This window comes from Oryctolagus cuniculus, chromosome 13, assembly GCF_964237555.1.
Source record: "Oryctolagus cuniculus chromosome 13, mOryCun1.1, whole genome shotgun sequence".
Classification (NCBI taxonomy): Eukaryota; Metazoa; Chordata; class Mammalia; order Lagomorpha; family Leporidae; genus Oryctolagus; species Oryctolagus cuniculus.
The window spans coordinates 68,865,355-68,887,789 of record NC_091444.1 but is presented as its reverse complement, the minus strand read 5'-3'; the positions used below and the strand labels follow the sequence as shown (position 1 = coordinate 68,887,789).

The following is a 22,435-nucleotide window of genomic DNA, read 5'->3' as shown; positions in this document are numbered from 1 at the left end:
CACTGCTGTAAGGCACCTTGAGCTCTCGTACAAAGATCTGATGCCCCCAAACCACAACTAACTTGGATGTTAACATAAAAAAAAATACACTCAATACGCAACTAAGATACATGCAAAAAAACACCCAATATGCAACCAAGGCCAGTATTTCGTAAGTTATTGTCGGCAAAAAAAAAAACAAAAAAACCAAAAAAAAACTGAAGAGGTGTCGGGGGGCTGACTTGCGGTGGGCATACTCATCCTTCCACCATTACAGGTTAATGATCTGCCTCAGTCCAACTCGAGTCCTGCCTGATGCCACCTGCCCCTCCCAGCGAAACTGCTATTCTGTGCTTTCTATGATTGCTTCTCCATTAATCTGAGACACTGCAGGCACCATTAAGGAGAACATGGCATTGAAATCATTCCCATCAGTAATGGAAATTGCTAAGATTAGCTCTGATATGTTCACAGCTCTTAAACAAATATAAAAAGCATTAAACGCAAGTTGAAATTTGCTCCACCCGCTGAGGTGAAGACATACACTCCGGCCTGCTGAATGGACTCTCCAGTTCTTATGTCAGGCTCCTGTGCAGCCTTCTGTGCCCCTCAGGATGGGCGTGCCTCAAATTGCATTCCTGAGCCTGATCTTTCGGAAGAGGCGAACCGCAAATCGTTGAAGAACAGAGTCAACGCAGTGAGTGGAAGGGTCATGGCTGGTTTGAAGAAACTTCGCACCTCTGCGATTATGCTGTCAAAATCAAGCCTCTGGATGGAAAGGACCTGGGGCTCCACTCAACTCGGTGCTGAATCTCGGGGCTCAGATTCTGACTTTGCTACCAACTCGCACTCTGCTCCTCCACCCCTGACTTGTCTCTGCGTTGGCTTCCCATCTCCTGTTGCAAACAGGTGCGTTGAGTCCTGCTGTCTTCCAAAGACTGTGGCTTAACGTTAACTACTGGAAACCCCACGTGACAAATACAGTTCTCCTCGCCAACACAAAGTTCCTTACAAGAGATGGATCAACAGGAAATTGCCTGTTGCTTCTGACACTTGATTATACTGTATCCCCCCCCTTGCCAGGAAATGTGCTGACCTGTGGTTTGCCGTTGGGTTTCAACTATGCCACTATGGGGGTACAACAGGCAAGAGTCTCAAGTGGCATTTGAGAGAGAAGGAAAGAAGACACAGAGCTTTGTCGTGGCACTGCAGACTGTCACCAGGAAAGAATCCCAGGGCATGTCCTGTAAGAGGCTCAGGTTAGCTGGTGATACATAAACGCCTTTAACAAAAGCTTTTGTCTTCACTCCAACCGAGAATGCAAACACGTGTGCCCATGCACCCATACTGGCATGCCTTACACACTCCTGGGTTTCCAGCCACTGGCAAGGGAGCCAAGCAAAGACCCTCAGAACTGGCAATGAACTGAGACCACCCTGCTCTCCCTTTCCTTTGAACCATTCTAGCATCCTAGGCTCTTCTGGCAAAGAAGAAAAAGAAACAATGAAGACGTCAGAGTGTGGCTCCCAGGCGTACCTACCTGACACAGAAGTACAACACCACGGGTCCGGACTTCTTAGGGAAATCATGTTCCAACACCCTCCGATCTAGTTGGAGCCAGTTCAAGTGTCCCCTGAGAAAAACAGAGACAAACTGATGAGGGTTTGGGGTTTTTGCAGGGGGTTCTGGAGGGTGAGGGTACAGGCAGGGAAGAACATGTTCACAACAGGTAAACATACACCTTAGGAATGGGCGTTTAGCTGAGCAGGTAAGATGCATGGTCCCTCCCTCATCAAGCACCTGGGTCCCATTCCTGGCCCCAACTTCTGGACAATGCAGACCCCAGGAAGCCACAGGTGATGGTTTCAGTAACTGATCCCTGCCACTCATATGGGAGACCTGGATTGGTTCCAGGCCCCCGCCCAGCCCCAGCTGCTGAGGGCAGGTAAAGAGTGAACCAGCAGATGGGAGCTGCCTTCCTGCCTAGCTGGATGCCTCTTGTCTGTGCCTCTGTCTCTCACAAAAATAAAGAAAGACGTTTTTCAGAGAGTGGACCTGCTGCCTCACGACGAGCTCTTCAGTACCTGCAGAAGGCCTAGAATCACCCGGGGAAGACACGTCAGTGGAGGCACTGCGTGACGTACACCGAGCAGGAGAATCCGGACCCCCGCCTCCAGCCCTGCTGTTTCCTAGACTGCATTGATGTGACCTCATCATTGTAACTCTCCAAGTTCCCATCACACTCCTGCTCGCCTTTTACGCACTTAAGAAACAAGTCAGCAATCCTCATGGGGGTGGGGTTAAGGAACTGAACATAGTTTCTTACAAAACTAAATTCACACCTGCCACACAAACCCAACCCTTCTACTTAAGAATAAAATGAAAGCATATGTCCAGGCGAAAACTCTCACACAAAGTTCATAGAGACTTAACAACCAGTCCACAGATACTGCACATGAACAGATTCTTCATAGACACTGTAAGAACCCCAAACTTGAAACCCTCCCCCAAGTATTTACCAACAGAGGAATAGATAGACAAGTCAGATATATTTACACAGTGGAATACCACGCAGCAGTAAAGAGACCGCCTAGTGATACCCACAGTAACACGGGTGGATCTCAAGGTCATCACGGTGTACCAAAGATGCCAGTGAGTCCATACTGTGTGAATCCACTGGGGTAGAACGCCACAGAACACACGCAAACTACAGTGAGAGAAGGCAGACTTCAGGGTGGGTGAGGGGTACCGGGAGAACCATTTTGGGGGTGATGGGTATATTTGCCACCTTGATTGTGGTGACGGTTTCAGGGGTGCAGGCATACGTTTAAACTTACAAGATGGATAACCATCAACCACGGCTCATTAGAGCTCCCTTTAGCAGTGAGGCACAGAGATGCATGCTGACACACAAGTGGAGTCACTTCCACACTGTTGTCTTCAATCTCCCTTCCTTCCATCCATGGTAACTGGACAACTTCCCTAATGAATGCTCATCAGAGGTGCAGCAGTGCGCAAAACAGACGCCATCCTATTGCCCCGGAGCTCACCTTCTCGTAAGAAGACAGACACTCCACAAAGATGGCCACAGTGGTTACGCAGTGAGTACTACTCGATGTTACTCACACCGGGACCCTGAGTTAGGAGAACATCACTCCTCGCAGTCTACGAGCTGGGGCTGATCTAGTGAGACATGAAGACAGAGCAGGTGCTAACTCAGCAAAAAGAAGAGGGAACAACTACCCAGGACCAGACTGCACAGAGGCCCTGAGCTGAGAAGAGACCTGGCATCTTAGTGTCACGTGATCAGAAGGGGCCGAGGCTGGAGAGCGCCTTGGAGACTCCATTGCAGACTGGTCTGTGAAGAGCGAGGCGAGCCCCCGAACAAGCACCAGCAGAGGCCTCCACTCTTCTCCTCTCCCCTCTTGCCGTGACCTAGTCTCAGTGCATCGTCCTGTAGGGCACGGTTCTATCAAGTTCACTTAACAACAGCCCCAGCTGACTGCACTCCACTTCCTCGGGTGACCGAAGCGGCATCACTCCAGCGTCAACAACGTCTATGCACAAGCAACAGCCTGGCACGTGTCCGTGGGTGATGAGCAACAACCCCAGCTGTATCACTGTGTGGAACAGCGCTTGTACTCCAAGCACAAGCTTGCCTCGGATAAAGGAAGGAGAGAGAACACTTTGCGGGATTCCATCCCCTGTTTGAGGCTTCATTTAAACTCCCAACTTGAGCAAACACAGAAACAAGACAAAACAAAAAGACCCCCCCCCCAAAAAAAAAAAAACCCACAAAACTCCTTCCAGTGAAGCCTCCTTCCAGTGAAGCCCGTGCCTCTAGCTCTGGGAATGACATTTGCCTCACAATCATGGCCACCTGAGGATCTCTGGCCTCTTTTTTTTTTTTCTCCTTCTAAGAATCTTGGCTGGACACAGTTACCATGAACTGCGATACACAATTACCATGAACCGCGATACACAGTTACCAGAACCACTTCTTAGGACCTTACTCTGAATACAGAAGGGTGGAAAGTAAGGGAGATCAGATTCTAAGGAAAACAACTGGGCTGGACCAGCTGTTTCAGCAAGGGGACAAATACCCATCTGACAGAACACAAGATCAGGAACCAGGCCCCTGGGTACTCATGTGCTCTCTGGCCGTCTCTGAAAAGCTGACAATGCTCCCACAGGGTATGCTGTTGCAAACTGCTGTGTCTTACCTCATGTCATTCCATCTGCCAAGAATGCCCTCCCTCTCATTCTGTGCCCAGCGAAGCCTGGCCCCAACCTTTTTGTTCTAATTTATTTCAGTAGCAGAGAGACAGAGAGAGCTCCCATTCACTGGTTCACTCCCCCAGATACCTGCAACAGCCAGGCTGAGCCCAGGGCTGAAATCAGAACCTAGGACCTCGATCCAGGTCTCCCACATGAGTGGCATGGACCTAAGGACCATCCCAGGCTCTGCCCTGACAGGAGGCTGGAATCAGGGTAAGAACCAGGATGTGAATCAAGGCCCTCCAAAGTGGAACGTGGGCAATTTAACCGCTAGGCCAAACGCCTGGTCCAAGTCCAACCTTTAAGACTCAACTCACAAACGTCTGCTCCAGGAAACTTCTAGATGCCACACACCAGGCCAGGCTGGGGCTCCTGCTCTGGCTCTTCCAGCTCCCATCCTGGGAATATCTCCATGGTTGCACTTCCTGCAGACTACAGAACTTGCTTCTCCCTACGCATGCATTTTCCCCCAGCAGACTGAGCACATCTGAAAAGTCTCACAGGAGCTCCTCATAATGTCCAAGTGTGCATTCTGCTCAACAGGAGGGTGTGTGTGTGTGGGGCAATCGTCAGATCTGATTCCAGAGGTGAAAGGCTCCAGCCACGCCCTTCCTACCTCTCAAAATGCGCCCAAACTCGTGGGGTGCTCTCTTTGTGCTCAGCTTCCTGTGAGAATGCCATATGCATCCCACCATGATTCTGCTCACCCAGCTCCACCCGGCTGGAATTCACCCCCTCTCCAGCCTCTTTAACTGATGCTCAGCCATTGTTCAAGGCTGAGTTCAAGTCTTCCGGGTAGCAAAGGCTTCCTTGATTGCCTAAGACTGGAGTTTCTTTTAGACTTTTCCAGAACTTCTGATTCGTGTCATTCATGAGGCATTTAGCATAATCTTGCATAATTAGTCATTGTAAACACTATAATCCATCTCTCCAACTATGCTGTAAGTTTTCAACATTTGTAAAAAGTCACCCCCAGAAACTAGCCAATATTAGGTGCTCACACAGAGTTTTCTCAGTGATGGATTTCTGAGAGAGTGACCCCTCTGATGGCGTGGATTTAAATGTCCAACTTTTACTCTGCAGTGTTTCCTGAAAAAGGGTCTGGTGGAAACAATCTTTTCATATTTCTCACAAAAGACCCACAGGCTAGACTGGTTCAAAAGCACAGTGCTTTTCTCTGGTCAAGACAAAAGGACACGGAAGACATAATTGTCCACATATGGCCGCCAGGTCAGGATGGCCTTGAGAGATCCTCTCCCCACTCCAATGGCACAATGTCACTGACCACACAGATTGCAGGGATTAGAAGTGGGTCCTGGGGCTGTCATTCACACGGTGGGGAATCCCCAAGAGGCAGGGACGCTGTGGGAAGAGCCACAGGTGTCACGCGGTTTACAAGCTGTGCATCCTTCTTTCTCCATGCTCACAGATGACAAACAGATGTGTAGGTTCCCTCAGTAGTTTCATCCCCTCATCAAACCTCCTGGAAGAAGGACTTCTGAGCAATGGGCTTATTTAACGGAAAATGCCTTTGTTCCGGGCCATTTATTAGTTGAGCTTTTATCAAACAGTTAAATGACTAGGAAGGAAACTCAGAAAAGTGGCCAGGAAGTGAAGAGAACAGGTGGCGATTTCCATCACCCTAAATGGAATAGTTGGCTTCTGAAAGTAAATGACTTTCCTTTCTCCTCTTCCCCTGCCTGAACTTGTCTCTCTTTAAAAGACTGATTGATTTGAAAGGAAGAGAGGGAGAGGGAGAGGGAGAGGGACAGGGACAGGGACAGGGAGAGGGACAGGGAGAGCGAGAGAGAGAGAGAGAGAGAGACAGAGTGGGAGAAGCAGGGAGAGAGGAGGAGGGAGAGTTCACTTCTCCAGTGGCCACACAGCCAGGTCTGGACCAGGCTGAAGCCAGGAGCCAGGGGCTTCTTCCGGATCTCCCATGAGGGTCCAGGGGCCCAAGCCCTTGGACCATCTTCTGCTGCTTTTCTCAGGTGCATTAGCAGGAAGCTGGATCAGAAGCAGAGCTGCCAGGACTCAAATCAGCACTCTGATATGGGATGTCAGCATCTTCCAAGTGGGGGCCCAGCTCACTGAGCCACGATATCTGCCCCAGCCTGAACTTTACAACTCGATTCTGTGAGAGATGGTACAACGCACACACTCACCAGGAGGAGTGGACTTCCGGGCACGTGGAATCCATGGGCCCCTGAGGGGAAGGAAGTCAGCTCCCTCCATTTTACCAGCTATGGAAGTCTCTCCACTGGAGGCTGCTTAGCAAGGGACAAAGGGAAGGCCTCGCACAGTAAGTGCCCACTGTGAAGCGAAGAGGTGGATGAAAGAGTAAAGCGAACACCATAGCTCTGGGGCCACCAGGTTTGATTGCAGTTGGAGTTGTTTCCTGCTCATTGTATTTGATTTGCCATCGCAATGCCGGCACCCAACCAAGTGGAGGACTGCTCACTGCGGCGGGGCCTTTGCTGTCCCATCTAATACCTCCCGGTGCTAACATTAGGGCCTCCCTCAACTCCCTTCTCTGAATCTGAGTTGGGATGAGATGAAGAGCAAAGGAGCATTTCTCCCACAGGTTAACCAAGAGAGGCCTGATAGCTTGGTTTTCATGATTCTTATTGATTTCTCATTAGAAAATGTACATTAGTACCTTTGCCAATAACAAAGCTGAACAAAGACAGCCACGCAGCAGACTCTCAGAGTATTTTTGTTATTGCCTGACTGATAGCTATCTTTAAAGCAGACCAAGATAACGCTCATTTGGTTTATGGCTGCAGTAGGTCAAACTATTGGGTCAATAATAAATATGCAATGGCTTCCGGGGAATAGAAATTGGATGCATTCATTTAACACATTGCTTGTAGCTACTACATATAATACAAATAGATTTTTGGTTCAAGTGTTGGCACTTTCAATAGAGATGGCCTCAGGGAGAGCTTTGTTTGATGGAGTTACTGGAGGGTGGAGGTGTGTGCTAAGTCGGCCTGCTCCGATCACTTCTCCCACTCCGGGGAAAATGAATCCAGTGCCTTTCATGCTTTTACTGTCAGGTTATTTCATATGGAATGAATTTCTATGCAAAGCCAAGCAAGCAAGAGGCTGAAATTTTTGCAGATGTCACGGGTTGAAGGTGGGACACTCTTTAAACAGAAGACTGTGCAGCCGTACAGTGTCCTTGGCTCCATCGTATGTATGCCCATGAAGGGCCGTGCAGGGACACTGATGTAGCCAGAAATCCTCAAATGAAAGAGAAAATGAGGTTGGGGGGGGAGAGGGAGGGAGGGAGGGAAGGAGAGAGGGAGGGAAGAAGAGGGAGAGGGAGAGAGACGAAAGTAGGATGCGTACTGCGGAGACCATATTCCTAAATCCTGGGCTATCTGGTCCAGTGGAATTTCTGGCTTTCATTTTTATATTTATGGGGGAATCGCTTATTCCATTATGTTCTCTTGAGGCTGTTCCAAGTTTTCTTTCCCAGTACCTCCTACATTGCATCTTATTAATTACCTGCTAAACTACAAACATAAGCTCAACAAAGGTTCCAATGCCAGTTATTTCTGTATTTCCAGCGGTTCTCAGTGCATGCTAATTATTTGTCACAGAATGGGCCAGCAGCGTCACAATGTGTCCCGTAGTACCGTATTCAGCTGGTAGAGACACAGTGCTTGCCCTGAACAGCCTCCGTATTCCGTGAGCGTCCCTTTGCTCTCCTGGTGCAGGATCAGAGCTCTCCTCATTCTCTGCATTAGGATGTGAAAAAATGAGGAGAAAGGGTAGGGCCCCACCTCCTTGGATGGAGCCACTCTTTTTATTCTATATATCTTATTTCTTTATTTCATTTACCCTCTAAGAACTGTGCGCCAGCCCTTCTCTGGTCACTAAATAGAAGGGACTGAACACTGAACGCCAAGTTCCCAGAAGCAGCTTCTTACAGCCCAGGCACAGAGGCAGCAGCCATGGCCGTTTCTCTGCCCTACCGCATAGGAGTTAACGAATGTAAGACCACTGGTTGAACTCTGTAATCAATGCATAATCATTCTTAGGCGTTTAAAATTAACAGAAAAGTGATCTCTGTTAAACATAGGAGTGGGAATGAGAGAGGGAGGAGATATATAGGTTGGCACATGCTCACTTGGACTTACCTCCAATAGTGGAACTAGAAATGTGCCAGGGGATTTCAACTCAGTCTTACCAAGGAGGCAGGTACCAATGCCAGCACACTTGGTAAAGTGATAAGTATAAATACACTACCAGTCAAAAAGATGGGGTATGTGTCGATGAGATTTCACAAATAAGACCAGTGTAAGCAAATAATGAAGGATAAAATTAAAAGGGAAAGAATGATCCTGTGGGGGAAAAGGACACACAGCAGACTCATAGAATGGCAGCACTCCTGCCTCAGAATCAACCCTTGGGACATTCAGATCTGGCTAAAAGGTCCATGAGAGTCTCACAGGCATGGAAAGCCATGACACGGTGGCAAAAAAACAATCTAAATGAAAGATCCTGGTGAACAAGACCCCAGCAGAAGGAACAGGCCATCAAGGAGAGAGGTGCCTTTCTCTGAAGGGAGGAAGGAACCGCCACTGTGATATGGCCTTGACTAAACAAGTTCAGAGTTGGTGAACTCAAGGGGCTTCCATAGCCTAGACAGCTCATAGCAAGAGTCTCGGGTGATTGCTGACGTCATAAATAAGAGTGCCAATTGGTAAATCAACAACGGGAGTCACTGGGTACATGCTCCCCATGTAGGATCTCTGTCCTTAATGTGTTTTACTATGAAACCTAAAAACAACACTGCTAGTCGAACAATACCCTATACCTTGTGCGGTTGTGTGAGTGCAGCCTGTTGAAATCCTTGCTTAGTATATACTTAGTTGATCTTCAGTATATGAAGGTAATTGAAAATGAAACTTGATGAAGGGCAGGATGGGAGAGGGAGTGGGAGAGGGGAGGGCCTCGGGAGGGAGGGAGGTTGGGGGGGGAGCCACAACAATACAAAAGTTGCACTTTGTAAATTCACATTTATTAAATAAAAAAATAACTATATAACAAACAAAAAAAAAAAAAAGAAAAAAAGAACTTAATACTTTACCCTTTTAGTATTCTTTATGTTCTACTTAAAACTATTGGTTGAACTCTGTAATTAATACACAATTACTCCTAGGTGTTTAATGCTATAACTAGTAATCAAATAGTATTTTACACTTCGTGTTTCTGTGTGGGTGCAAACTGTTGAAATCTTTACTTAATAGATGCTAAATTGATCTTTTGTATATAAAGATAATTGAAAATTAATCTTGATGTGAATGGAAGAGGAGAAGGAGTGGGAGAGGGGAGTGTTGTGGGTGGGAGGGAAGTTATGGGGGGGGGGAGCTATTGTAATCCATAAGCTGTACTTTGGAAATTTATGTTCATTAAATAAAATAAAAAAATTAAAAAAAGGAGTTAATGAATGGAAACCCGGAGTATTTTTTTTTCTTCAATATAAGTTTCCTTTTATTTTTAAATTGAAACAGCAGAATGCGGTGGTTTGTCACGGTGAAGAGAAGCGGAGGGTGTGTCCTCCAAAGGTCAGAGCCAGCTGCCCCACCCCCAGACAAGCACAGGTGCAAGGCTGGGAGGAGGGGTACAAGCAGAACTGGGGGTGGTGATGGCTGGCAGATTTCCAGTAATGAACAGTTTTCCAAGCTGTCACGATTACAGAGTAAGGTAGCATTCATTTTGAAAATAACTCACAAGAGGGAGCGCTCGGCCCTTCCCCTACCCACATTCATAAAAATAAACCTGTCACTCTCCTGCGTTAGGAGGAGGTACACGCCAACCCTCTACCCAGATGCCTGCCTGTGCACAGTGGAGGGCGGGACCTTGGACCACCTCCCGGCCCCCCAGAGCCAGCCATCCCGCTGAAGACGGCAAAGGGACCCCGAAGACACGGCTGAAAAGGGTCTCAGCTCCGCCCCCTGGCTTCCTGATGTTGGGCCGAGTGATGGGTGCCAGGCCAGGCCCAGACCCCAGCCTCAGCCAGCGCAGCCCCTTTGGGAGGGGGGTGGCCATGCCTTTTCTCACCATCTGGTCCAACCCAGCTACAACAGGTGAGAGCTGAGGGGGTGGAACATGAGCAAGGATGGCCAGGGTGGGGGGCAGGAAGAAGCAGCCCCCGGGACCCAACCTGAGTGGGGGTCCTGGCAGGCCTGCCTGTCCCCTGAGGACAAACCTTTCGTGGCACAAGCTTCAATTCACTTCTGGCTGGGATCCACACCCTGCCCTCAGCTTCCAATCTGACTGTAAGGATTGAAGTAGTTAATCCGTTTATACTCGTAGCATCCGTCACCTGTGGTTCCTCACAACACACGCTCCCAAGGAGCTTTTTGCTATTTCATTTAAGAACCACCACCCAAAAATCCTTTTTGTCTTGTCAGCCCGGATTCAACCTGCAGACTGTGCCAAGAGGCGCCCAGGGCCGGGGCCGGGGCTCCGCCCACCCTCTCCAGCTGCCTAACCCTGAAGTACTTCTAAAGAAATGGCTTTCACGGAGCCACAATGGGAAAGCTGCCTTCCTACTCTGCTTATTTTCAAATCACAGATAAGCCTGCGGTCGGGCACGCTCCTCAGGGAGATGGTTTTCAGATGCCTCGGTCCCGTGCCAGGCAACTTCTGTTCCAGCAGACGCGAGGACATGGGGACCCCAGCGAGCCGAGCGCGCTCCCTTGTCCAGTGTTCCTGGCACCACATCTACAGTTGCATTCTCCACAAGTCAGGCTATTTTAGACGTTAATTATTCTGGCAAATCAGATTCCCCAACTAATTCCAATCAAGTGATTCATTTAATTGAGACATAGGATGCTAACAAAAAATAAATAAATAATAAAAATAGAGTCCTTAATTGGTGACCCTATAGGTTCTTAAACCAGGATCCTGGCTTCAGCGTGTCTGTGAACTTCTAAAATCTAGCCCAAAATGTTGTATGTAAACTTTGTGGAGGAGAAGGAATGTAACAAATTTCAAAGGGATGTTGATTAAATAAGAGGTTAAGAACTATTCATTTTCTTAATTGGTATGTGAAAAAAACATTCTAACTGTACCTACTGTCTAAACTATGCAATAATGACTAACCATGTTTCTTCTCCCTCCCTCAATTTTCTAAATACTTGTTCAAGTTTTTTTTTTTTTTTTAAACATCAGTACTCATAGCAGTGGATGAATAACTCTTAAAAAATATGACAAGGCTCTCAACTTGAGACTTAAAGAAATTATGGCAATCATTACTTCAACTTGGGGTGTGTTTGACAATTTCTGTTGATGCTCTGTTGTGTTCCTCCCAATCAACAATTTTAAAACAAGGGTGCTAGAACAACAATGGAAATATTTCAAAATGAAATGTAAAAATAACGCTCTCAACAATGGATGACAATCTTTTGTAAAAGAAAACCTCAATTACAATGCCTTGCGTCGTGACACAGCAGGTTAAGATGCTGCTTGCGATGCCGGCATCCAATATCAGAGCACTGGTTTGAGTCCAGGCTGCTCCACTTCTGATCCAGCCCCCCGTCAATGCTCCTGAGAAAGCAGCGAAATGTGGCCCAAGTGCTTGGGCCCCTGCACCCACGTGGGAGATCTGGATTAGAGCTCCTGGCTCCTGGCTTCAGCTTGGCCCAGCCCCTTCCATTGCAGCCATTTGGGGAGTGAACCAACTAATACAAGTTCTTGATATCTCTCTCTCTCTCTGTACATACACATGTTGTCTTTTTCTCTCTAGTCCCTCTCTCTCTCTCTTTCTGTCTTCCAAGTAAATAAAATAAATCTTTAAAAAAAGATAAAATCTCAGTTACTCTTTTACACCCAGGACCATTAAATCTGAACTTTGGTCCTCAACTCCAGTAGCCACTGTGATACTGTACATGCCCCAGGACCCAAAGCGGAAGCAGAATCTACTTCCTTCCTGAGATCCACAGGGAGGGAGCAGAGGATAGCTCCTCCGACCCTTCCTCTTTCTACAAAGGGGCTTTTGAAACTTGACTGCATGTTACAATAAACTGGAACTCTGAAAAAACCAGTGCTCACCCACATCAATGCGATCCGAATTCCTGGGTGTCAGCCCCAGGCACTGGTATTTTATAGTGTCCAAGCTGATTCCTACATGGAGCCTAGGGTGAGGACCATGACTCTAGCCAGACATAAACACCTACGTTAAATTCAAATTTACTTTTTTTTTTTTTTTTTTTTTTTTGACAGGCAGAGTGGACAGTGAGAGAGAGAGACAGAGAGAAAGGTCTTCCTTTGCCGTTGGTTCACCCTCCAATGGCCGCTGCGGCCAGTGTGCTGCGGCCGGCGCACCGCGCTGATCCGAAGCCAGGAGCCAGGTGCTTCTCCTGGTCTCCCATGGGGTGCAGGGCCCAAGCACCTGGGCCATCCTCCACTGCACTCCCTGGCCACAGCAGAGAGCTGGCCTGGAAGAGGGGCAACCGGGACAGAATCCGGTGCCCCGACCGGGACTAGAACCTGGTGTGCCAGCACCGTAAGGTGGAGGATTAGCCTAGTGAGCCGCAGCGCCGGCCTAAATTCAAATTTACAACAAGCTCTCAGTTTGCTTCAGAATTGTTTATGGCTGTCAAACTGTCGTCGTCTACATGTCTCACCATGACTCCAATCAATGACAAATGATCACCTTTATCTTTTTGTTACAACAGAGGTAGTAAAAATAAAAGGAGATGGAATGCACGCAATCAAGTCCTGGGCTGGGAAAAGACATTCACGGAAAAATTGGAGAAATCTGAATAAAGTTCATGGTTTAGTTAAAAATATAGCACCAATGTCAATTTCATAATTTTGACCGATGTGATGTGGCTTGTAAGGTGCTGACATTTGGGGAAGCTGAGTAGGGGGTAAACAGGAACTCTACTATCTTTGCAATTCTCCTCTAATTTTCTAAAATAAAAGTTAAAAAAAAAGAGAAGGCAGCACTAATATTAATGCTGCAACATTCTTGGGCATAAATCTTTGCTTCTGAATCCAGACACTCTATTTACGCACACAAACTGGGCAGGAGAGAAGGAGTTACATGGGGGAGAGAAAGTTACAATTTCCTGTCCACCTGTCCACACTCTATTTTATGAATCTTTTCTCAGGTCCCATCTTAATGCCATAGCCTATCTATGGCAGTTCATACTGAAAGAATGGCGCAGACTCTGATCCAAGAGTCATGTATTTCACTCTTAGAAATTCTGCTACCTGGCATGCTGGGGCTGCTAAGACACTTTTGAATGTGTATGCTCTTTTATGGTGTACAAGCTTTTCCTGGGTGTTTGATTTAGGAAAAAGGCACGCACGTGCGGCATACCACAGGCTATACACAGGGAGAAGCTTCCACTGCTTTTTTTTTTTTTTTAAAATAGCTTGTACATAAGTCACACACACACACAATTTGAAAACACAGTGATTGGTGTTATTTTGTGTCGGTGTCCTGGGGCACAGAGCGGGAGGGCTGGGGTACATACTCTACTGCTAACACTTTGCTTCCCAACATAGAAGTCCCTGGTCCAGACCACTGCCTCTGGGTCCTGGCCTCCCTCTGCCTCCTGTGATTCTGTTCTCCTTATCTGCGTCCCCTGGAGGTGTCGGTTATGAGTTCCTCTGGGCCTGGACACTTGCCCTCTTCCCCTGGGGCATCAGGCACATCTGTCAACTCCTTCTCAGGAACCGCTGGCCAGCCCAGCCCTTCTCCACTGCTCCCCTGCCGGCTGCCTGCTGCTCCTGCCGTTGCTGGAGAAGCCCATGCACCCAGACTCCAGGGAAGGTGATGGGAAGTGACTGTACGTCCTCTAGACACGCGGGGAGCATGGCTCGTGTCTTCTCCCTCACCGGCGCTCAGAGCCTCGGAGCTGTCAGCTCCTCTGCTGGAGGGGACACACACACACACACACACACACTTTCCAGGTCGGCAGAGAACCAGGAGAGCACAGGTGCAGCATCTGAGGCTGAGCCGTATGAGCTTGGACGCCGTCGGGCGCTTCTCCCTCGGGTGCTGTGTGACTTCCGGTGCGCTTCATTCCTCTGGGAGCAGTGTGACCTTCTACCCCGCGGCCCGCTCCCCTGGGCCCTGCTGCAGCAGCTGTCTACGCAACATTCAGCAGCCAGGCTTCTTCCTCTTTGGCTCAGGATGACATGTTCATTCTTTGATTCTCACTGATTCAAAAAGGAAGTCTAACTGGGACTCATCTGGAGTCGGCGGGATCTTGTCGTCAAGTAAATTTCTTTGGGAAATGTGAACAATGGGGATATGATGAACTGGAACGTATGGTTTCCTTCTAATTAGTGAAAAAACAGTGACGAACAGTTTAAGGGGCTTACGGGTAATTCTCTAGATAAAGGGTAGAAAAAATTGCCTTCTTGGAAGAGATCGCTCTAGATGTGTATTTGTGTAAAAGTTTTGTGGTTTTTGTTTTGTTTTGTTTTGTTTTTAACTACGGCACTGGCTCATTTCCCCCATGCCCTCACAGCTGTGCTTACTCAGCGCCACCTGCAGGCAAGCAGTTCCTCTGGGCCGGGGCAACCAGACCCTGCCTGCCTGCCCAACCTTCTTCTTCCTGTTCAGGTCCCTGCAGGCCCCAGGACCAGGGCTGGCCTTGCTCTTCTTGGCTTTCTTCTTTTCTTTTCTTCTTCTTTTTTAAGATCTATTTATTTACTTGAAAGTCAGGGTTATAGAGAGAGACAGAGAGATGTCTGCTAGTTCACTCCCTCCCAAATGGATGCGATGGCCAGAGCTGGGCCAGGCCAAGCCAGGAGCCAGGAGCTTCCTCCAGGTCTCCCACGTGGGTGGCAGGGTTCCAAAAGCCTGGGCCATCATCCACTGCTTTTCCCAGGCCTTTAGCAGGAAGCTGGATCGGACGGGGAGCAGCCAGGACACGAACCAGCACCCATATGGGATGCCAGGGTCACAGATGGTCACTTTACCCGCTATGCCACAACACCTGCCTGCCTCACGCAGCTTTTCTTGAGGAAGATGTGGCTTTGTTCCCACCGCTTGCTCCTGAGCACACTGCTGCCTGAGATGTCACTAATTTATAGGGTGACCATATGTTCCAGTCGGCCCACGACAGCCCTAATTACATCCCCTTTTATTCACAGTGCCTTCATTTGGGTAATAAATCAAACAACCACCGTGTCCATTTGGGGCTCCCCAGGCTGAGTGCGTCTATGACCAGCACAGATGCTGGTTTGCTCCTGCTTCAGAGCCATCGCGTGGCGACGGCGCCCCCTGATTCTGCAGGCGTGGGTTCCCCAGCCACAAGCCTGACCCTGAACGATTACACCCTTAGGGACTCCCCTCGGTGGTTCTCCAGACTCTGGTTTCAGTGGTGGGAAGGGGGCAGGGAGGGCGCATGCGTATACAGTCTGCTCTTCCTACACTAGGGTTCTGCATTCAAGGATTCGACCAACCTCGGATCCACAACATTCAGAGAAAACGGCCTCGGTACTGAGCACGTATAGCCAGTTCTCTCTTGTCGTTATCGCTAAATGGTCCGCTGTTACTATTTGCACGGCGTTATCACTGTCTGAGGTATTTTAAGTAACGGAGAGAGGATGAGGATGAGTGGGAGTCGCATGCAAATACCGTGCCCTTTATATGAGGGGAGTCAGACATCCTCAGACGGGGGACTGCGGGGTCCAGGAGCCAACGCGTGGCAGATACTGAGGGCGACTGTGTGGGTTTCTGCTACCCTGCTTTGTTAACAGTCTACTAAGAAAAACACTGACATTTTACTATTTTCCTTCCATGCACTGCAAAACCAGACCTCTATGGAGGCAAACTGAAAGACGGCTAAAAGCAAATACGCTTTTCATCAGATGAGTTTCACTTTTTACACAGTTTCAGCTCAGACAATGAAAACTGCCCAGACACTTCTCATTTTTGAATTTTATCATCAAATTCACTTCCTGTTATTGTTATTCCAACACTGGGGAAGAGATGTTGAATTTCCAGAAGTTTTCACTTAATGTTAATAGAAAACAAACCCATAGAAACCTTGATTATAAGAACCAGTTCACCTTATAATTTCATAATATTAGCATCATCCTTAATTATATCCTTTGGCTGTTCCAGGCATGATCACAAGGCCATTGAAATTCAGATAATGAACTTGGCCTGACCCCAGGACACAGGACCCAAGTAGCCTGCAGCTGAGTTCACTGCTGGCAGCTGAGACAGCCCAAGTCCAGGTCCTGCACTTTCCCTTCAGGGTCCGGGGGCCCAAGGTATCACTTACGTCTCGTCGGTGAATGCTATTCCAAAGTATTCCTTTTCCTTCAGATTGAAGTGAGACGCCACGAGGTCAAGAAGCTCCTTGGCCAAAAGCTTGGGCTGGGGGAAGAAGACAATGGAAAAGAGGTAGGTGGTGAGACATGACTTGTCCTAAACATGCAGTCTCAGGTTCCTACAAGTTTTCCAACGGACGGACTGTCTCAGAGCGCAAGTGTATCAACGCAAACGATTTTTATTAAACCCCAAGAAGTAGGTGATCAGAACACGGCTGAACAAAGAGCCAAGGGAAGGATCACTGACAGATGAACCTTCTTTCTGCCCTGCTTCCTAGCAGTTTTCTTCTATCGACAATCGGTACTTGCTCTCTGGCAGGGCTGTCAAATCCAGGGCTTCCCCATCCCTCTACTTTTTGCTGAACTGACTTTTTGAAAAAGCGTCACCTACTTAACTTTTTGAAAAAGCGTCATCTATTTAACAAAGTCTGTTACACAGATGATCCCAAACTTATGATTTCTCAACTTCACAATGGTGCAAAAGCATACGACAGCGCCTGTCCTGGCTCATCATGTTCAGGACAGCAGTCAATACGTAACACGAGAGATTCAATTCCGCCTTGTAAAATGGGCTTTGGGTGAGATGATTTTGCCCCGCTGTAGGCTAATATGAGTGTTCAGGGAACAAAGCGAAGGCAGACTATGCACAGATACAATGTTCAGTGTGTGGTGTGGAGGAAATGCATTTGCCATTTGTGACATTTTCTAACTTTCTCAGGACGGAACCCTATTGGAAGTCAAGAAGCATCCATATAGTGGCAGGCACTGCTCTGAGCAACTTACAAATAGCAGTCTCGAATCCTCTTCACAACGCTATGAAGGGTCCTGCTATTAATCCGTACAAGGAGGAAGGAAGTCCCCAGGGACTCAGTAAGTGCTGAGACTGGGATTTGAATCCTGGCCATCTGTCCCCAACCACTCTATGTTCCTATAATGTTATTTTTTAAAATCTAGTTACTTACTTACTTTATTTGAAAGGCAGAGACAAAGATTGATTTTGCTCTACCGATTCACTATCCAAATTTTGGCAACAGCCAGTGCTGGGCCAGGCTGAAGTCAGGAGCCAGGAGCTCAATCTAGATCTCCCATGTGGACAGCAGTGACCTACGTACTTTAGCCATCACCTGCTGCCTCCCAGTGTGTGCATTAGCAAGAAGCTGGAATCAGGAGCAGAGCTGGGATTCACACCCAGGCACTCTGATATAGGGGTGTAGTCTTAACCACTATCCCAAATACTACCCCTATCATTTTTAAATATAAACAATAAAAGTATCTTCCTTCAAGAAATATTCAAATTAAGGTCAAATGGCCTGGAATAATGCTTAAGTTGAATAAATTAAAAATTCACCCTTCTCTTGCCTTTTAAAAAATATTTATTTATTTATTTATTTGACTGTCAGAGTGACTGATGGAGGGAGGGGCAGAACTTCTCATCTGCTGATTCACTCCCCAGATGACCACAACAGCCAGGGCTGGCCAAGCTGAAACCAGGTGCCAAGAACTCCATCCTGGTCTCCCGCATGGGTGATAGGGACCCAAACACTTGGGCCATCCTCCACTGCCTTCCCAGGCCCATTAGCAGCGAGCTGGATGGGAAGTGGAGGCCAGGATATGACCTAGCGGCCACATGGGATGCCAGTGTGGGAGGTGGCGGCTTAACCCACTGTGCCACAACACCAGCCCCTCCTTTTGCCTTTTAAAAGAACAGTCTTTGTCTAATTATGTTTTCTTGTACACTCTTCCTTGCAAATCCCTGACAATCTAAATATGTACACTAGGACTCGGGGAAGAAAAGCATCACAAGCTGTTCGTGAGTACCGTCTGGACGTTACCCAACTCGCTGTATCACTGTTGAAATGACCACAGAACACCAGGTTCCGAGAGCAGGAAGGGGAAAGGTGCTTTGCTTAGGGATGCAGAGCTAACAGGGAGCGGCTATTTCTAAATCAGCCTCCAGGTCAAGCACATGAAAACACACTGCCTCTTCTCTACCATCACCGCTCAGGGTCAAGCACGCTCATCAGACGTCTCCAAGCTCAAAGCAAAAACAAAAGTTCCAGAAGAGAAAATATGTGTGTGTGAACATGTGTGTGCATGTGTGTGCACGTGTGTACGTGCACATGTGTGCGTATGTACGTTCATGCACATTATATTCCACTTTCCTAAGTGTACTCCTATCCTGTCAGTTCTGCATTTCTCTGTTGGGAGAGTGGCTAAAGATCTAACAGTCTGATTTCACTTTTTGGGTGCTGTTGGGGACTGAATTATGGCTTCCCAAAATTCATGAGAATTCGTGTAAGAGGAAGCCCTAACCCTTCATGGTATTTTGGAAATGAGGCTTTGGGAAACAATTAGGGCTACATGCAGTCATAAGGCTGGGGTCCCCGGGATGGTATTAGTGCCTTTTAAGAAGACACATTTGAGGGTGTTTCTTCTTTCTGCGCCACATGAGGGCACGGTGAGGTATCTCGCCACAAGCCAGGAAGAGAACCCCCACCTGAGCCCACTGGCACCCTGATCTCGGACATCCAGCCTCTGGAACCATGAGAAAATAAATAAACGTGTGTTGTCTCAATCGCTCAGGCTATGGTATTTTGCCATGGCAGCCTGAGCAGACCTATAATTCAACATTAGTTACTTAGGGAGGGTCTGCTATGTGCAGGCAACCAAGTAAATGCTGCAGGGGCTCCAAAAATGGGCAAGACACAGCACCTGCCAATCAGGACCTTTCCCATTTTTCAGGGCCACAAAGTATGAACTGGGGTACTGGTTAAAACGTCAAAGCAGAGGCTTCCCCTTTGCTCCTGGGCACATGGGCGTGGCCTCGGTGACCCTCGGCTCACCGGTGAAAACCATTCTCGCTAATGAGTGGGTCGTGAACCTGGGCTGGGACTTCCTCCCAAGAGACAGAAATCAACAGGAGGCTCCATCCTGATACCTCAACACCATCTCACATTCTGTCACTCCATTCACATTGTATGTTCACAAAGCAAAAAGAAAAAAAAAAGGTGTAACAAACAGGGAATTCAAGGTTTTATGTCAGCTCCTTCCTTCATGCACAGGAGATGTGCTACCCCGGGGGGAACACAGTGGGGTGACCTGTGCATGGCACATGTCACATCACTGATGGGTTACGAAGCAGAAGGCAGGGTGGGAGCTCTTGAAGGCAATGCCATGTTCACGACTGGCTGCTGCCCGCTGTGCTGCCCATGCCACCTCCATTCCCACGAGGGATCTGGCTGCCCAGTCACAAAGCCTTTACCCTTCCAGTAGGGACTACGAGGTGCTGTGGCTGCTGGGAAAATGGCAATGCACTACAATGTTTCCTTGCAAATGAATGCCATCCTCTCCAAGGGTCGCACGGTATTCCTCAGATGCTCGCTATTTACTGGAACATTCGGGTTGCCCTTGAAGCTGGTGTCCGATTCATAAAAGCATCCTCCCTTAGTGACAAGGCTTGTCCTCAGAATAGATCTGCCTTTTTTTTTTCCCCAACGTCAAACGTCACTTGAACCAGAGTCTGCTGAATGAGGAGAGAGGAGTGACGATCTGGGTTGATTTGGTTTTACAGAATGAGGTATGGACGGTAAGTACTGTGGGGTCTTAGAGATTAGAGCAAAAGATATGGCCTAAACGTGGAAATGACAGAAAGAAGGCGCCTGCTCTCTGAGAGTTAAACTTTAAAGCCAGTATCTCAGTGAACTTGATCAGAGACATATGAATTCACCCAGGAAGAGAAAGAATGCCTCCAGGGCTGGTACATGTGATTCACAATTAGAAAGAAGGAGAGGGGGAGTGAATGGAAGGTGGTCCATGGGAGGGGGCCGGTAGGGAGGGAAGCAACTGTGATCTCAGCCAAGAGGCATTGAGTATTTGGACCCCCGCTACTCAGTTAAAGCCTTACAAGGCCGAAGTTTCCAGGCACGGGGCTACGCCAGCTGATCACAGTGTATTTCTCTCTCCTTCTAATTCCATACCTTTTTTTTTTTTTAAGATTTATTTATTTAATTTGAAAGTCAGAGTTACACAGCAAGAGAAGGGGGGAGAGAGAGAGAGAGAGAGAGAGAGAGAGGTCTTCCATCCACTGGTTCACTCCCCAGTTGGCTCCATCGGCCGGAGCTAAGCTGATCCAAAGCCAGGAGCCAGGAGCATTCTCCAGGTCTTCCCACATGAGTGCAGGGGCCCAAGGACTTGGGCCATCTTCCACTGCTTTCCCAGGCCACAGCAGAGAGCTGGACAGGAAGTGGAGCAGCCGGGACCTGATCCAGCACCTCTATGGCATGCTGGCCCTGCAGGCAGCGGCTCTACCTGCTACACCACAGTGCCTGCCCCCTAATTCCATATCTTTTAAGAACTCACTGAGGCCTTTCTCAGTTACCCCATTACCATGTACAATACAGATTATCATTCTCCCGCTGAAGAAGACTCTGAGACCTGCGGTATCAGGCGAGCTGTCTTCAGATGCACAGCCAAGTAGGATTCAAAATGTGTTCTGGATACACACATGGACTATCCTTCAACCTTACACAAGGGGAGAGATTTCTTTTTTTTAAAAGGGATAAAATTCTGACACATGCGACAACATGGATGAACACCTGAAGACATTATGTTAAGTGAGAGAAACCAGACACAGATAGACAAATATTGTATGATCCCACTTAAAAGAAGTACCCAGACTAGGCAAATTCATAGACGGGAGGGCAGAGGTGGCACTGGGGGAAGGAGAGGATGGGAAATCACGGCTGACAGTGGCAGAATTCTGTGTGGGATGATGAAAAGTTTTGGAATTGATAGTGACTGGTACGTAATGATAAATGTAGTTAATACCACTGAATTGTACACTAAAATGTTAAATTTTATGGTATGTGTAATTTACTCCAGTTTAAAAACAGGAAAATAGGGAAAAATAGGTCTGGTTGGCTTCGAAACTCACCTGTGTTGAGCCCTCTCTGCGATCCCCCCTCTATTCATTCTGTTTCCTGGGTAAGAGGTCAAGGATCATGTGGCCACTGGGACCAATATGACTCAGCAGCAGGGTAAGCCGCAGCTTACAGCACCAGCATCCCATACTGGAGTGCCAGTTCCAGTCCCAGCTGCTCCATTTCTGATCCAGCTTCCTGCTAATGAGTGTGGGAAGGCAACGAAATATGGCCCACATGCTAGGGCACGTGCCACCTATCCGGGAGATAAGTTGGAGTTCCTGGCTGTTGTGGCTACTTGGGAAGTAGACCAATAGATGGAAGACTGTCTGGGACCAGGGCTGTGGTGTATCAGATGAAGCCACTGCCTACAGCACCAGCATCCCATATGGGCGCTGGTTCGAGTCCCGGCTGTTCCACTTCCAATCCAGCTCTCTGCTGTGGCTGGGGAAAGCAGTACAAGATGGTTCAAGTCCTTGGGCCCTTGCATCCCTGTGCGAGACCCGGAAGAAGCTCCTGGCTCTTGGCTTCAGATCGGCGTAGCTCTGGCTGTTGCGGCCCTCTGGGAGTGAACCAGCAGATGGAAGACCTCTCTTTCTCTTCTTTCTATTTCTCTTTCTCTCTCTCTCTCTCTCTCTCTCTGCCTTTGTCTCTCTGTAACTCTGACTTTCAAGTAAACAAATAAAATCTTTAAAAAAAAAAAAAAAAGAGACTGATCTACCTGTCTCTTTGTCTCACTGTGTCACTCTGCCTTTCAATTAAATAAATAAATCTGTTTAAAAAAAGATCACATGAGAAGGCACTGACTAGATGAAGATCACTACCCAACTGAAACCAGCACACTTGTTTGACACAGTTATCCGTCAGTATGTTGGATTTGGTTAATGGTGAAAAAAAATCAGGATTGTGAGCCTGGCTGCACATACTGAAGAATTCTG

The 22,435-nt window shown here is 47.9% G+C and overlaps 1 protein-coding gene across 10 annotated transcripts in view; it reads right to left on the bottom strand.

Annotated features, from left to right (window-relative positions):
* Nucleotides 1-22,435, bottom strand: part of FRMD4A (FERM domain containing 4A) — a 647,838-nt gene that overhangs the window by 127,998 nt on the left and 497,405 nt on the right. For all 10 annotated transcript variants that reach the window (XM_051820846.2, XM_051820845.2, XM_051820848.2 and 7 more), the window contains 2 exons: nt 16,530-16,624; nt 1,520-1,612 (listed from right to left, as the gene is read on the bottom strand). In XM_051820846.2, coding sequence (XP_051676806.1) covers nt 1,520-1,612; nt 16,530-16,624 — 188 coding nt within the window. The remainder of the gene's footprint in view (nt 1-1,519; nt 1,613-16,529; nt 16,625-22,435) is intronic.